Below are 13977 nucleotides of genomic sequence, written 5' to 3' on the forward strand. Positions count from 1 at the left end.
GGGGCGGGGGGGGGTGGTGGGGGGGGGGGGGAGCGGAAACGTCCGGGGGGGGGGGGGGGGGGGGGGGGGGGGGGAGGTTGATTCATCGAGGACCATTATTTAATGATCAACAACACTTAGAAGTTGCCTGTTAGACACCCAGGTAGAGAAGTCAAATAGGCACTAGGTTATAAATGTCTTGATCCCAGAGGGGCAGGATTTAGGCTGGAGAAATAAATTTGATAGTCATCAACATACAGATGTGGAGTTTAAGTGACTCTTCCTGCCCTCTGGATTCCTGGTTACAGCACATTTACACACTATGGTCTGGACCGGGCATGAGGCATGGTGCTAGCAGAATGCGGCCTTCTGCAGGCAGAGCTGGGTGGAGGTTGGGGGAAGTGGAACCTTCTGTTTTTGAAGTGGCTCTAAGTCCACTTCCCCACTTGCTCACAGAGCATTCCGCTGATCCTCTCCTCCCTGCTCCCACATCCGTAGAGCCACAAGCAGTAGGGATGGAGGTTAGGACAACTGGTCTGCATGCCAAAGACACAGGACAGGAAACTGCTCCATTGCCTTGTTTTGCCACCTAAGAAATGAACCATGGGAGGAAGGGGCTGCTTGATATCATGGTTTTAATATCTTCAAGAAGGAAAACCAAGAATGAGGTTGAGTCTAGTATTTCTGAATGAAAGGGGTGATTTTTGAGCTATCCCAAACCAGGAGCAAAGACAGGGAGATAACCCCAACTTGTCCAAAGCAGGAAGCAAAGAGAAGGGATTAAGAGTTGGAAACCATGATACAGAGTTTTAGTGCTACTTGCTTTTCTATGAGTTACTCTGCCTCATATTTTTATGAAAACTGCCTTATGTCCATCGTTTCTGTAGCTTTACCAACCTCTATGCTTCTGGTAATTTAGGAGGAGTTTGGAATCTATATTCTCCAATTGCTGCTCAACCTTAGTGAGGTTCTCTGAACACTTGTTAACTCTCCAAGATCCTATTTTTAAACTGGTCCTGCTAATTTTTGCTTTTCCCATCCTTGCTTCCAACCTCAGTGTTGGGGTGGGGTTGGGGTGAGGCATGTACAAGATTTTCTGGCTCCATCTCATTTCCTGAGCAGAGCTGGACTGCACTAATTGACCTCGAGGGTCTCAGCCGTGCTAAGTTGGGTGTTTGTTAGATCTCATTAGGCTTGTAATTAGTGCAGGGAATCTAGGTCAGAGGCAACGGGTTGGAGTGATGGTCTCCAGGGGCATGAATAAAGGTGGGGAATAGCAAATAGGTTCCTTATGCTGTGAATGGGGCGAGCCAGGGACAGAGAATGGTGGGACTCATGTCACCCACACAAATAGACACAGGGTCACGTGCAGAAAAGCGCTCAAACTGTGCAGTGTGTGCGTGTGTGTGTTTGCTCTCGCATTTACTCGGGTTTCCTCCCAACCTCTCCATATATGGTGTGGCTCTCAAGCAGGCCGGGGATTGGCTGCTGTTGTTGGGAGACTGGGCAGTAGGAAGAAAGCAGAAAAAGAAATGAACCAGCCTAGGGAAGGGAGTGAGAAGGGGGAGGGGAGGTAGCCGAGCTCTGAGGGTTGCGGAATGGGGCTAGGGCTGCTTGCCTGTGAGGTTTAGACAGGGGAGAGATTCTTTGGGACTAGTTTCTGGGGAGAATGAGGTTGGCTGAGGGGCTGGGAAAGTGCGTGGAGAAGGAGGCAAGAGCGATTCCCCTAGGGTCAGACCTCTGAGCTTAGCAGAGCATGGTTTGTGAGGGCTGGAGCACGACTTAGAGAAACTTGTGGGGTGTGCGTGTTTTCTTTCCCCTTTCCCTTTCTCCCTAGACAACCTATAGCTATGCTGTGGAGGTAGCATGCAAATAGCTCATCCGCTTTTCAGGCCTTCACCTCAGACATTCTTCCTAATGGAGGAAAATCAGGACTGTCTGTACCTTTATCCGCTTCACAAATCCCTACTTAACAACTTACTGGGGAAGAACAGGAAGAATTAAGGAAAATGTCATTGAAATATGAATCAAGGGCCGGCCCGGTGGTGCACTGGAGAGTGCGCCACTTGGGAGCGCGGGGGCGCTCCCGCTGAGGGTTCGGATCCCATGTGGTGACCGGTTCCCGCTCACTGGCTGAGCACGGTGCGGGCGCAACACTGAGGGTTGCGATCCCGTTGCCGTCCCCAGTACGGGCGCGACACCGAGGGTTGCGATCCCGTTACCGGCCAGTAAAAAAGACAAAAAGGAAAAAAAAAAAAAAAGAAATATGAATCAAACATTTAGCTCTTTACCTGTTTCTACCCCTCACCCCATTTCAACTCTGCATCCTGCACTTCCCCATCACCGCATCCTAGGGCCTCCCAAAGGAGTTTCCCTTTTCCAGTTTATTTGCATAAGAAGAGAATATAGCGGAGTAGTTAGGAGGGAGGAAGAATAAATACACCTTGGAAAATGCCTAGCACCAGCGGTGTGGTGAGAAAGTTGCCCCACATAGCTACAGAGCTCTCCTTCCCTTAATCCGCCCATTTACCACAGAACACAGGCGCTGGGAGAAAGTAGGGGAAATATTGCAGGTAAAGGGGTTGGAATGATGGTGCGAAGGAAGAGGGGTGCTGGGAGGAGGGGAAAACTAGGACATATGCATTGCGATCCCCCTGTCACAGTGCCTACGCTCAAGACACATACTCTTCATTAGCAGACATCATGCTAGTAGTCCACCACCAGCGTGTACTCTAAGCTGTTTTCCTAGTAGGAAGCCTGGCTTGTGACAAGCTTTGAAATTCTTGAAGACCAGGGGCCATGCTTCTCTCCCTCTTTATAGCTCTAGCCTTTAGTGCAGTACCTGGCAAGCTCCATCCTTTGAAGAGAGGTATGGGCACAGCCTGTGGCCTGGACCAAGCTTGTGGACTAGGACAAAGTGACAGTGATTAGCCCTGTTCCCTAGCCCTCATTCAAACTGTGCTCCCACCACCTGAGCTAGCTGTTCATTTCCCACTGAGTCAAACTAACAATAGCAGCCACAGCAGCCATTTAATGAGTCTCAGCAGCCATTTATTGACTGACAGGCAGTTTTCATACATTGTATTTACCCATCCAACAACTCTGCAGTTTGCAGATGAGAAAATTGACAGTAAGAAGGCTTGTATTTTACCCAGGGCCACATAACCAAAATGTGACAGTCAGAATTTGAATCCAGATCTGTCTGGATTCAAAGCTGGGCTCATTTCACCACCTTGGGGCCTGGATGTTCCAGCATTTGCTGGAGAACTGGAAGGTGCTGGTGCTGGAGCCTGAAGGCCCGAGGAGCCCAGTGCCCAGTTCTACTTAGTCTCCCAAGGTCCCTGATCTTTCTTTTCACTTCCCCTCACCTGCCATTCTTCTCTCCAGTGTCTTCCTCAATTTCCTGGCTCCCCTGGGAGCCACAGATAATCGTCATTTTGGGATACATATGCCATTCTGGCTTATGTCTTTTTTATGTGGGAGTGACCAGGAAGAAAAAGAGAAAAGGGAAAATGCTGGTAGAATAAAATTAATACACAGACGGAGATTACAAAAATAAAGTATAATTTTAACTCAGACTTTCAATATTTGTGACAATGGACAGCTCTGCTGACTATGCTTTGTTTTGGAGAGTGAAGCCTGTTGGGAGGACGGGAAGTCTGGAGACCTAGGTTCTTTCACCTCATACCTTGGAGAGCCTGGGAATGACACTAAGGTGGCACTCTTGTGTACTTCCCCTCACTCATGATGAACACTTGTTCCTCAGGGAAGAGACTAGCTTAGGTGACCGCGGGCTAGATCGAGGAAAAATCTTCATGACAGTGAGCGGTGAGAGACCTTAAAAGAGCAAGAATCCCTCTTCCCTAGAGGTGGTTTAACTTGGAGAGATTGCCTCATCTTGCTCATGTGAGTTGTGAGAGTAATGTCAGAGAATGGGAAATGAAAGGTCTGTGTTTTGGCCAAAGGATTTTCCTTCTTTCTCTCCTACCCCATCTTCCTAACATTAGGATCTGCACACAATTTGTCCCCATTTCCTTCCCCTTCTCCTGTCTCACCCCTAGTGAAGTCTATGTTTTGGTTCCTGGAGGTGAGAGGAGCTCTAGGGAAGAGGATCAAGAAGCTAGCAAGGGGAACACTTCAAAGTGTTTTTTTAAAAACCCCTCATTTACTTGATTCATGAAGCTCTCTGCCCCCCTATTTCCCCAAATCATTCACATCTTCCCTATTATTAGCCTTGATCTTAGAAACTTTGGAGGAAAGCAGCAAAGTGAATTGTGTAGGACTGACCACAGACAAGAACGCAAGGGGTCTTGGCAGCTCCACAGGCAGTTAGGAAGGTGGTGGTGTGAGAATAAACATGTTTTTCTAAAGTTAGGGCTTGATGAGTGCTGGAAGAGATGTTTGAGGAAGGACGGGGAGAGGTGACAGGAAACCCTAGGTTGGCTGAAAGAGGAACCTGGACACATTTGGTTTTCCCCTTCATCCTACCCAGCTTGCATCACATATCAGTTTCATTCTTAACTCAGTTCTTCCAGGGGGTCAGCTGTATCTAGTGCCCCTGTGCTAGGCCCCCCAACCCAGTCAAATGACCAAACCAGTCCTAGTCATCCAAGGTTATATCTTTGAATTGATGTTGGGAAAAGTGTGGGAGACAAAAGGAAGAAACATCTCAAATAAGAAAACCTTGCAGCTCAATCTCAATTAGAGACTGCTATGAGTGAGAAGCCAGTGTCTGGCTGGGGAGATTTTAATTCCACAAATACTCCTCAGGCCTGGGATAAATTTCACTTCTCCTGTGTACACGGACAGGTGGCACTGGCCTTCACATCCCTAGAACTAGAGTTGGGCAGGTGAAATTTTGCCCTCAGATTGAAAACCTGGAATGGGACATAAGAGAAAACCTCCTCCCTTCACCCTCCCCTCTAAACTTAGAAGCCTCCACATGTACTTAGGAATAGCAATATATTCCTTGCTATATCTTGGAGGCAGGTGATGTGTGTAAAATGGTCAGGTTGTGTCTTTATTACCATTTCTCTCTTTCTGTCCAGGTGAAAGCTTCTTAATACTGCTGTAGGGGTCACCTCTTCCTCAAGTCTGAGGGAGGGGGTGAGTAAGGAAAGTAGGCTGGGAAAGAAGGGTTGTAGCCCCGGGGGTCAGGCAACAGCAAGAGCAGTGAGTTTGTGTTTTTGTTCTCTTTTTTTGATTGAGGTAAATAAAAAAACTTTATCCTGCAACACTTGCAGGTGAGAGTCTGTCCACAGCCCCCACAAGTTCCAGACCCTGTCCTCTTCTTCACATCAGGCTCTTCCGGTACTGACTGTGCTGGGTGGTCTGTCTGAGGTGGGAGTCAGGGGGTTGCAGGTCCATCTGTCTGTACAGGTCCCTCAGCTCCCTGACTTCCTGCAGCACCCTCTTCGCCTGGCTCCAATTTGATGACGCCTCTCCCAGCAGCCGCTCTGTCTCCAGCAGCAGCTGCTCTGACTCAGAATTGGGCAGAGACTGAGGGGGGTCCTTGGCCTTTCGCTTCCCATCTCCCAGTCCCTGAACTTCTGCCAGCAGCTCCTGAGTCTTCTCCAGTTTCCTTGCTACCAGGTCCTGGATCCGGGACAGCTGCCCCGGGTGGGGTGGGATGGGGGTTGGGGGATCCTTGGCCTGAAGGTGGAGGGTGCGGGCTGGGGCAGCGTCCCGCTGAGATAGGATCTCCTCTAGAGAGGCGCAGCGGCCTTTCTCTGTGGGGGTCAACTTCTTGGGTGCCTGGGGGGTGTAGGTGGCCCCCTTATCCAGCTTTTCCCAAGGTCGGGGAAAGATGCCTCCCCGGTCTGAGGAGGGCTGGACATGGTCAGAGTCTGCTCTCCGCCGACTGCCTGCAAGCTGGGCCACAGACTTGTCCAGGTCTACCCGAAAGCTCTCAGCACAAGAGGTTGGTTCCTCAGGGGAAGGGTCTTCCTCTTGGATCAGGTCCAAGGTCAGCATCCCATCTGAGGTAGAGGTCGCAGCCTGGGGAGGAAGAGAGAGGGAATGAAGGGAGCAAACTGTCAACAGTAGGGATATCGGGAATGACTGCCTGGAAGACAGATGCGTGCTGTGGCCATTTTCCCCAACATGTCTTCCCTGGATGAGAAGCCCTCCACTCTTGACTGAGCCCTTCTACTTTATTTACTATTTCTTATTCCTTTGATAGTGATCTGAACTTCCTTTATTTTTCTGTGACTTAAAGTAATTTCTCCTGCTTGTTTCCCATATTCTCCACTCTCCCATAAGCCTCCTGAGCAGTGTCTTCTTTCTCTGTATGGTGGACTGTGAGCATCAAATTGGGTTTGACGCACACAGGATGCTCTCCACGGCATAGTAACTGTCCTCCCCATCTGCATCCCCTAAGCCACACACCTCATCTCCCTCTGCCTTATAATTAAAATTGTTCAGTTATTTCCAGATATAAGAAAAATTTAAAAAGTGATCAGGGTATTCATAAGTGATTAGGGTGGTTACACATATGTTGTTTTAATCATTCCTCACAGCAACCTTTCAAGGAAGGCATGATTATCACCCCCTTTTATAGTTGGAGACATGCAGCTTCAGAGAATCACAAAGATAGTTAACCGCAAAGCTAGGTTCCAGCTCAGGTTCTGTCCAACTCCTAAGCCTACGTTCTTTCTACTATACCTGATTGCCTTTCTCCCTGGAGACTTAAAGCTCAGAGGAGTGAAAGAAACCACTACTCTGTGTGATACAAGGGTTCACCGTGATCCTTGCTCCTCTGAATGACTGTGGTACTTAATGTTGTTATCCACCATACAGCAGCTTCTATTGTCTTGAACAGTATTCAACTCTTCTATTTTTCACTCTCCTGTGAGTATATCTCGTTTTCCCCAAAAGGTGATAAAATTATTGAGAACAGGTTACTTTTGAACTCATAGTAGGTGCTGAATAGATATTTTTGATTTAGAGGAGTCAGGTGGGGACATAGGGCAGAGGGACTTCCCTAGCCTTTGATCTTGGTACCCAGGAGGCCTCCTGCCATTGCCTCTGGTGGTACACAGCTCTGTCTGAGATAAACTGACACGGAATTGGCCCTTTGGCAATTTTTACATTCTTTCAGTCTTACATACCACGGCCATTAGGTGTCCCCGAGTTGGGGGGCGGCGAGAGTGTTGGATTTTTGCCCTGTCTCGAGTTGGGTGGGCTAGATAGCTGTCCTCTTCAACGGTGACCTGAAGAGATGGACTGTGAGTCAGGGGTGCTCTTCAGAGAGACTCTGTCCCAACCCAGCATACCCCAAGGCCCGAACATGCCTGGACTGGGAGATAAATCTACCCCGTTAACTGCTCCAAGCAGAGCCATGGGCAAAGAGATTTATTGGACATGAAGAGGCTCCTTAAGCTGACCATAACTGGCTCATGCATCATGAAGTGGGGAAGAGAAGTTGGCAGAAAAGACTTAGACAGAAGGTAGAGGAGAATAGGGTTTTCAAAAGGGAGATAAGGAAGTAGAGCTGATGAGGGAGCAAGTAAACGGGGCCCACAGAATAATCCCCCCTCTGGTGAGTCACAGCTGTCCCCTCTGCCCCAGAACCCCTCTCCCCACAATGAGCCTCCTGACCTCATCCAAGATGCGGTTCTTGGCTCGGATGATGGCAGAGTTGAGGGCATTGATCCATGATTCCTTCTCTTCTGGACTCACTGCCAGGAAGATCAGGTTGGGTGCCTGTGAGGGGAAGATTCTTGTTTCAGCCAGGGTTTTAGAGTTGGTGCCTCACCTTGACAGTGAAGAAATAAGAAATTATAATCTCATTCTCCCAGACCCAGCCCTTAGAAGAGAGACTCTGCTTCTGGAGTCATCCATAACTTAAAGAAACCCAGCTGCTATTCTTGCAAAATTCCACAGCTCGGAAGTTGTTTTAGAAAGGGCCAAGGAAGAGCTAAGAAGAGTACTGGATATTAACATGGCACTGAAGATAATTAGAGGAGGTTTGACAAAGGACAGGTATTAAAATAAAGACCTTTAAATGTTTGAAGAGATAGAATGTGACAGGAACAACTTCCCTGGATCCTCAGAGAAATTAGACTCAGAACTTCAGGGTATGGGGACCGGTGATTTTCTCCCAACAGAAGTATGTGTGCATGTATGTGTATATGTGTGTGCACACGTGTGTGTGTGTGTGTTTAAGAGAGAGAGATAAATAAAGAGAGAGATATAGATAAATATGATCTTTGTGGCTGAACAGGTTAAGGCTGGTCTGCTGGAGGGAAGGAAATAGCCACATTATTCTCAGGTGAAATAATAAAAGCCAAGAGAGCAACTCAGGGTCTCTGAGCCAAGACCCCTGAGAAAGAGGACCTGAAGAGGAAGGAATTGTCTCTGCTGTCCCTCCCCTCCCCTCCGTCACTGTTCCAGTGGCCAAGGTGGAGAAACATACCGTGTTACCGGGTTGTTTGGAGTGGGCAAGAGTAAACTTGCTGTGATTTTTCTTGCTCCTGCTCTTAGATTTCCGGAGCTCTTCACACTTGTCATAGTCACTCAGGTCAAACACCTCTTGAATATTTTTCTCATCTTTTACCTAGAGGAGGGTTGGGGGTGAGGTGAGGCAGCTAAAATTATTTAGCTCCTCCCATTGGTCTAAACTAACAAACCATTAGTTTAGACCAGTCTTCGGAAGAAGCCTGAGGAAAGGGAGAGGTGACAGGACAGGAAAGTCTTACCCAAGGCCTACAAAGACATCTGACATCTGAGGACAGGACTGGAGTAGCCCCACGTCCTGACTGCTCAGGGTGGTTTCTTTTTTTTTTTTTTCCCTTTTTGTCTTTTTTCATGACCGGCAATGGATCGCAACCCTCAGTGTCGCGCCCGTACCGGACCGGGACCAGCAACAGGATCGCAACCCTCGGTGTCGCACCCGCACCTCGCTCAGCCAGTGAGCTGCTGGTCTGTATGTGGGATCCGAACCCTCGGCGGGAGCGCCGCTGTGCTCCCAAGCGGCGCACTGTAGCAGTGCGCCACCGGGCCGGCCCTCAGGGTGGTTTCTGTTTAAACCCCTCATCCTCACCCTCCTCAGCCAAGATACCATTTCCAGGCCCCAGTATGCTTCTCTTCACCCATGACCTCCTCTGTTTCTAAAAGGACACGGCTTATTTGTCCTAAAAAGGCTCATGTCCTTTAAGGGACATGATGAATGATGAATATGTTGATCCAGTCATCCTTAAGCAAGCAAGACCTGGATGGCTCCTGAGGTCCAAAGGAAGAAGATAAAGGCAGGCCAGGATCAGAGGATGTCTGGAGGGAACAGAGCTGCCTCTGGCCTCCCCAGTCTTATGTTTACACTGTGGCGTTCTTCCCCCCACCCTGATACCTCCTCTAATATGCACTATTATCAAGAGACTCATCTACTGTGTTCTCTTCAGGAGCATCATCACCATAGGAACAGCAGACCCCTGGGTTCAGTTTGTTCATACAAGCTGAAAAATACAACTGCATTCCTACCTCTCCTTACTCACTCCATGGTACTATGAAAATCCAACCTACGGCCGAGCCCGTGGCGCACTCCGGAGAGTGCGGCGCTGGGAGCACAGCAGCGCTCCTGCCACGGGTTCAGATCCTATATAGGGATGGCTGGTGCACTCACTGGCTGAGCGCGGGGCAGCCAGTCTCAAAAAGGACAAAAAAAAAAGAGAAAATCCAACCTAATTCCTCCACACATGAAAAGCCATTTAATTCATTAGACTCTCCCTGGAAGACTACATATGAGACTTGGAAAAAAGTATCCTGTTACCTCTTTCTGTTACTCCAGTTTGAGAGCTCAAGCCCCCTTATTGCCAGGAAGCTCTTCCTTGTATACAAACTTAGCCCTTCCTGCTGTAGCATGTCTAGCACTCTGGTTCTACCTTTAAGCAGCTTCAACCAATGTTTGGCTCTTAATGCTCTTGCTGAAACTCTAAGCAGAGACCACAGTTCTATCTACATCCTCCAACCCCAACCAACCTTTTCTGAAGGTCACAAATCAAATTCCCTTAACATTTCCTTAAAGGTCCGTTCTAAACCTCTCAGAACTTTTTCTTCTTTCCCCTGAAGTGGTGTTCCCTATAGCTCTGGTACTCTGAAGCAGTGGCTTATGGATTTGTCTTGGCTTGCAAGGACCAAAGTTACAGAGAGGAGACTTAGTTACTGGCCCAGACAGAGCAGTCTGTTCACCTTCTGTTACTTGAGCCCCACATTGGAATACTCCTGGAATGACTTGGTCACGTTTTCCTGGCATGAGAAATGAAAAACCACCAGCACTTGTCCTGTTAAAACTAAACAGATAAGGGCTGGCCGATTAGCTCTTGGTTAGAGCACAGTGTTATAATACCAACATCAAGGGTTCCAATCTCCATACTGGTCAGCCGCAAAACCAAACCCAACCCAAACATATAAAAGTAGACTCGCTTCTTCCTTGAAAGACATCTACCCTCCCTGATGAATTATTTCACAAAAAAGCTGTCACTTCTCAAGCTCTGGAATAGGAATATGTGTGTGAATGTGACCTCATCTATTGTCCTGGTTCTTGTCAACCTTGAAGTGGGGAAGTGTTTCTCTCCTCCGTTCCCCGCCCATCTATAGTCTTGTATCTGCCCGTCCTTCTGAATTGCTGCTGGACCCAGGGGGCTAATGACAGATGAGAACAGATGATCACACAGCCCTATTCAGGTGAATGACTGCTCATACATCTATTAGGGTACTTCAAGAAGTTCACAGAAGATTCACATTTTCTTTTAATTCTATATTTCCATGAACTTTTTGAAGTACCCTTGTACCTCCATTTGTTTCAGCAAGGCTTGGCTCCTCCAGGGCTCTCCCCTTTCCAGGGCTCCTTGGCTTTGAGCTGGGGAGTGACCAGAATCCTTGAAGGATTATGGGTGGAGGTGGGACAAGGTGCTGGCAAGGGGTGTCCGAGAACAATTCCCAGAAACATGCGGCAGGGATGTAGGATGATGCATCATCCCTCCTCTCCCCTTCCTTCCCGGAGTTGAAGACTATCAGCAGAGGCCAAAAACCTTGGACAGGAAAGTGCTGGGTGTGTATATGTAGCCAGGGGAAGAGAGTAACTTGTTCTATTTTCCTTAGGGGAAGAGAAGGGAGTTATTCTGGCTTGGACACAGGCTGATAAGGAGCTCTGGGGAGCAGGAGACATTGACAGAGGTTAGCCCTTGGTAGGGAGGGGGTTGGAGACAGGCGAGGCAAGCAGTAGGACAAATATATTTCAGTGCCCAGGGAAGACAGACAACCCCGGGAGCCTTGTTCTTCACTGTATTGTTCCCCTGCCCTGCCATCTAATTCTCCAAATTTCACTTATAATTACCCATGTTCTAAGTCAACCTTCCTTTCCCCCGATTCTTTGTCCTTGGCCCCCAAGGAAAGGGATTCCCCCACCCTCCACTTGCCAAAAGAGTTGTCCGGAACCCAATTTCCTTTACCACAAGGTCTCCCTAAGGTCTAGCTCTGTTCCTATACATCAGCCCTTAATCATAAGGTGCCCCAGCCCTCTCTGAGAAAGGGTGCCCTTTGATAGAGAATGAGGAAAATGACTGACTACAAACAGAAGGAATTCTATGGTGGATGCAGTTGTGAAAGACCGTCTTTATGAAGGGAAGTAACAAAAAAAGATTGTTGCAAATTCTTGGAAAGAGGGTTAGGAATTTTCCTGCATTAACATATAAATTATAAACATTATACTATGCTTTAAAAAAAAAATCTTGACCCTATTAGCTCTGGAGCTTTTGGGAAGTGGGCAGAATAAAGCCTAGAGTCCCCTGTCAGTTTTACATTTAACCCAGGCCCATCATGGCATGGAAAGTGGCTAAAAGAAGAGTAACATGTTAATGCTCGGTTCCTCTCTTCTATGCCCTTCCTAGCAGGGGGCAGTTGGCACTGAGACCAGTCAGATGCTCCTGACTCATAGGACACCAGGCATCCTAGGCTGAGGTCATTCCATCCTTCCCCGAACTATCTCTGTACCCCTTCCTCCACAAACAAAAATCAACTACACTCTTTCGCCCTAGACCCTGCTCTTTGGGCAAGTACAACAAGAAAAAAAAGTTTTGTTCCTTCCACCCTTTCACTGTTCTCCTGTTTCTCTTTGGCATGCAGGAAGCTCTCCCTGATTGCTCACTAGTTTCCTGCCATTCTGAAATTCCAGGAAGACAGGAGATACTTTGACGCCTGCATTTTTTTTTTTTTAACTGTAAAGCCAGGAAATTGTGGAGAAAACTTTCTGTAGGATTTGTGATTGGGTATAGGTGACTTAAAAATAAATCCTCCTGTCAAAGTCTTGTCTCACCTTACTCCTAATACTCCCCATCACCAAGTTCCTAGCATGGTGTAAACAGTGAGCTTTTAACATCCTTAAGAGGGACCTCGTTGGCTCTGGCTTGGCTTAGTTCTTCCCCAGCTGCCTCAGTAGATGCTTTTCTCAGATGAGTGCTTTCTCTTGTACTGTGTATCTGTTTCAGTACCATAAAAGGATTTATTTATCTAAATATGATCTAGTGAATAAGAGTGTCCACTGTAGAAAGCAGAAGTGGTTAGAACTCAGGGAGGACTTCCCGTCAGCCCTGGGTGAGGGAACACAGGATAGTCTCCCAGGCTGCACAGTCACAGAAGTGGAGATTGGAATGACTTCTAACCCATGGGGGCAATTCCAGCTTCTCAACATTACTTTGTGTTATTGATCCCAACAGCTATGGAAAAAAAGGGAGAGGAGTCTGGATGCAACGATCTGGGCTCAGGTTCTGACCCGGTGTGAACTGTGGTTTTCATGGCTAACTATAGAGCCCAAACTATCCAGAGACATACAGGGGTTCCTAATTCCATTTTTTTCTCTTCTGATACAAATGGGGGGTGGGCAGGAAGGGGGTGGAACATGAGTTCTTTGCCTTTTTAAGAAGTGTAGTGGGGGGTGGAGAACAGAAAGCATCAGTGGTTAGGAACGTTGACTTCAACAAAAATAACCACCTGCCACTCACAGATACTCTACCCGAGGTCATAGGAGACTGGCCCTGGGTCGTATGTGTGTTTTCTATGGCTCTGGGCGACTGCACTGCTGCTATGACCAGTGTATGGCTCTGCTACAGACAGGAAAGGGGAGGCTGGGGTGGCGGGCAGGAAGGGGTGGGGAATAAGCTGAACAGAGTGTCTCGGCAGCGACAGCAAAGAAAAAAAAATTCCTGTATTCAGGCGGCCAGGATAGGGTAGGAGGTAGCAGGGGACACTGAACTTCTGAGACATCTTGGGAGGAGATTATCATTGTTGTCAGAAAGGTATTTGCAAAGAACGAACATTAAATAAGAGGCAAACTCAACTTTTAATTCTCACTCAGATTTTCTCCCTAAAAGGTGACCTTTCTCTGCAGATAAGATGGGGTGGTAGAGACTAATCAGACCACTGAACTTGGAGTAGGGGGAAGACTAGAGGTAGATGAGTCCCCTGTGGAGAGGCAAAGTGAGAAATATGAGAAAACAGGGATAGTTAGAGGCAAAGGGCACCTACCTCCTTCTCAGAAATGTAGAGCTGGTCGCCTTTCAGCATCACATAGCGGTTTTTCCAAATCTCTCTGAAAATCCCTTTCCCGCAGAATTTCCGGACCCAGCCGACCTTCTCAGGCGGTGCAGACGGATGATTTCCATCCTGAGGCCCCTGCCCCAGGGGCAAGACAAGAACCGGCCGGTTAGGCGGCTGTGGCTTTTCCTGCTCTCCGCCGTCCCTCACGGCCTCCTCGGTTCCCCTCTGTCCCCGGGGGCTGCAGTCGGGGAGCCCAAGGCTGCCTCGCCACTTCTCCAAGGGTTTTCACTCGGAGGAACTCTCTCCCCCTCGCTCCCCTCCCCCGTCTCCCCAATAAACAACCGAAACCGAGCGAGGAAGGGGCTCGGGCCGGCCGCGCGCAGCGGCGGCTCTCAGGGTTTCCTCCCAAGCCCCCGGCCGCTGTCCTCGCGGCGCCGGGACTAACGGCATTTTATTTCCTTTCTCATT

General features: G+C 48.4%; 1 protein-coding gene across 1 annotated transcript in view; it reads right to left on the reverse strand.

The window, feature by feature from the left end:
- Positions 1-3008: 3008 nt before the first annotated feature.
- The window catches only part of PLEKHO1 (pleckstrin homology domain containing, family O member 1), a 13346-nt gene continuing 2377 nt past the window's right edge, over positions 3009-13977 (reverse strand). The window contains exons 3-7 of the mRNA XM_008584904.1: positions 13498-13779; positions 8396-8536; positions 7579-7683; positions 7089-7190; positions 3009-5976 (exon numbers count right to left, since the gene is read on the reverse strand). Coding sequence (XP_008583126.1) covers positions 5272-5976; positions 7089-7190; positions 7579-7683; positions 8396-8536; positions 13498-13779 — 1335 coding nt within the window. The 3' untranslated portion in view covers positions 3009-5271. The remainder of the gene's footprint in view (positions 5977-7088; positions 7191-7578; positions 7684-8395; positions 8537-13497; positions 13780-13977) is intronic.

Source organism: Galeopterus variegatus, unplaced genomic scaffold (genome assembly GCF_000696425.1).
Source record: "Galeopterus variegatus unplaced genomic scaffold, G_variegatus-3.0.2 Scaffold103, whole genome shotgun sequence".
Taxonomy (NCBI): domain Eukaryota; kingdom Metazoa; phylum Chordata; class Mammalia; order Dermoptera; family Cynocephalidae; genus Galeopterus; species Galeopterus variegatus.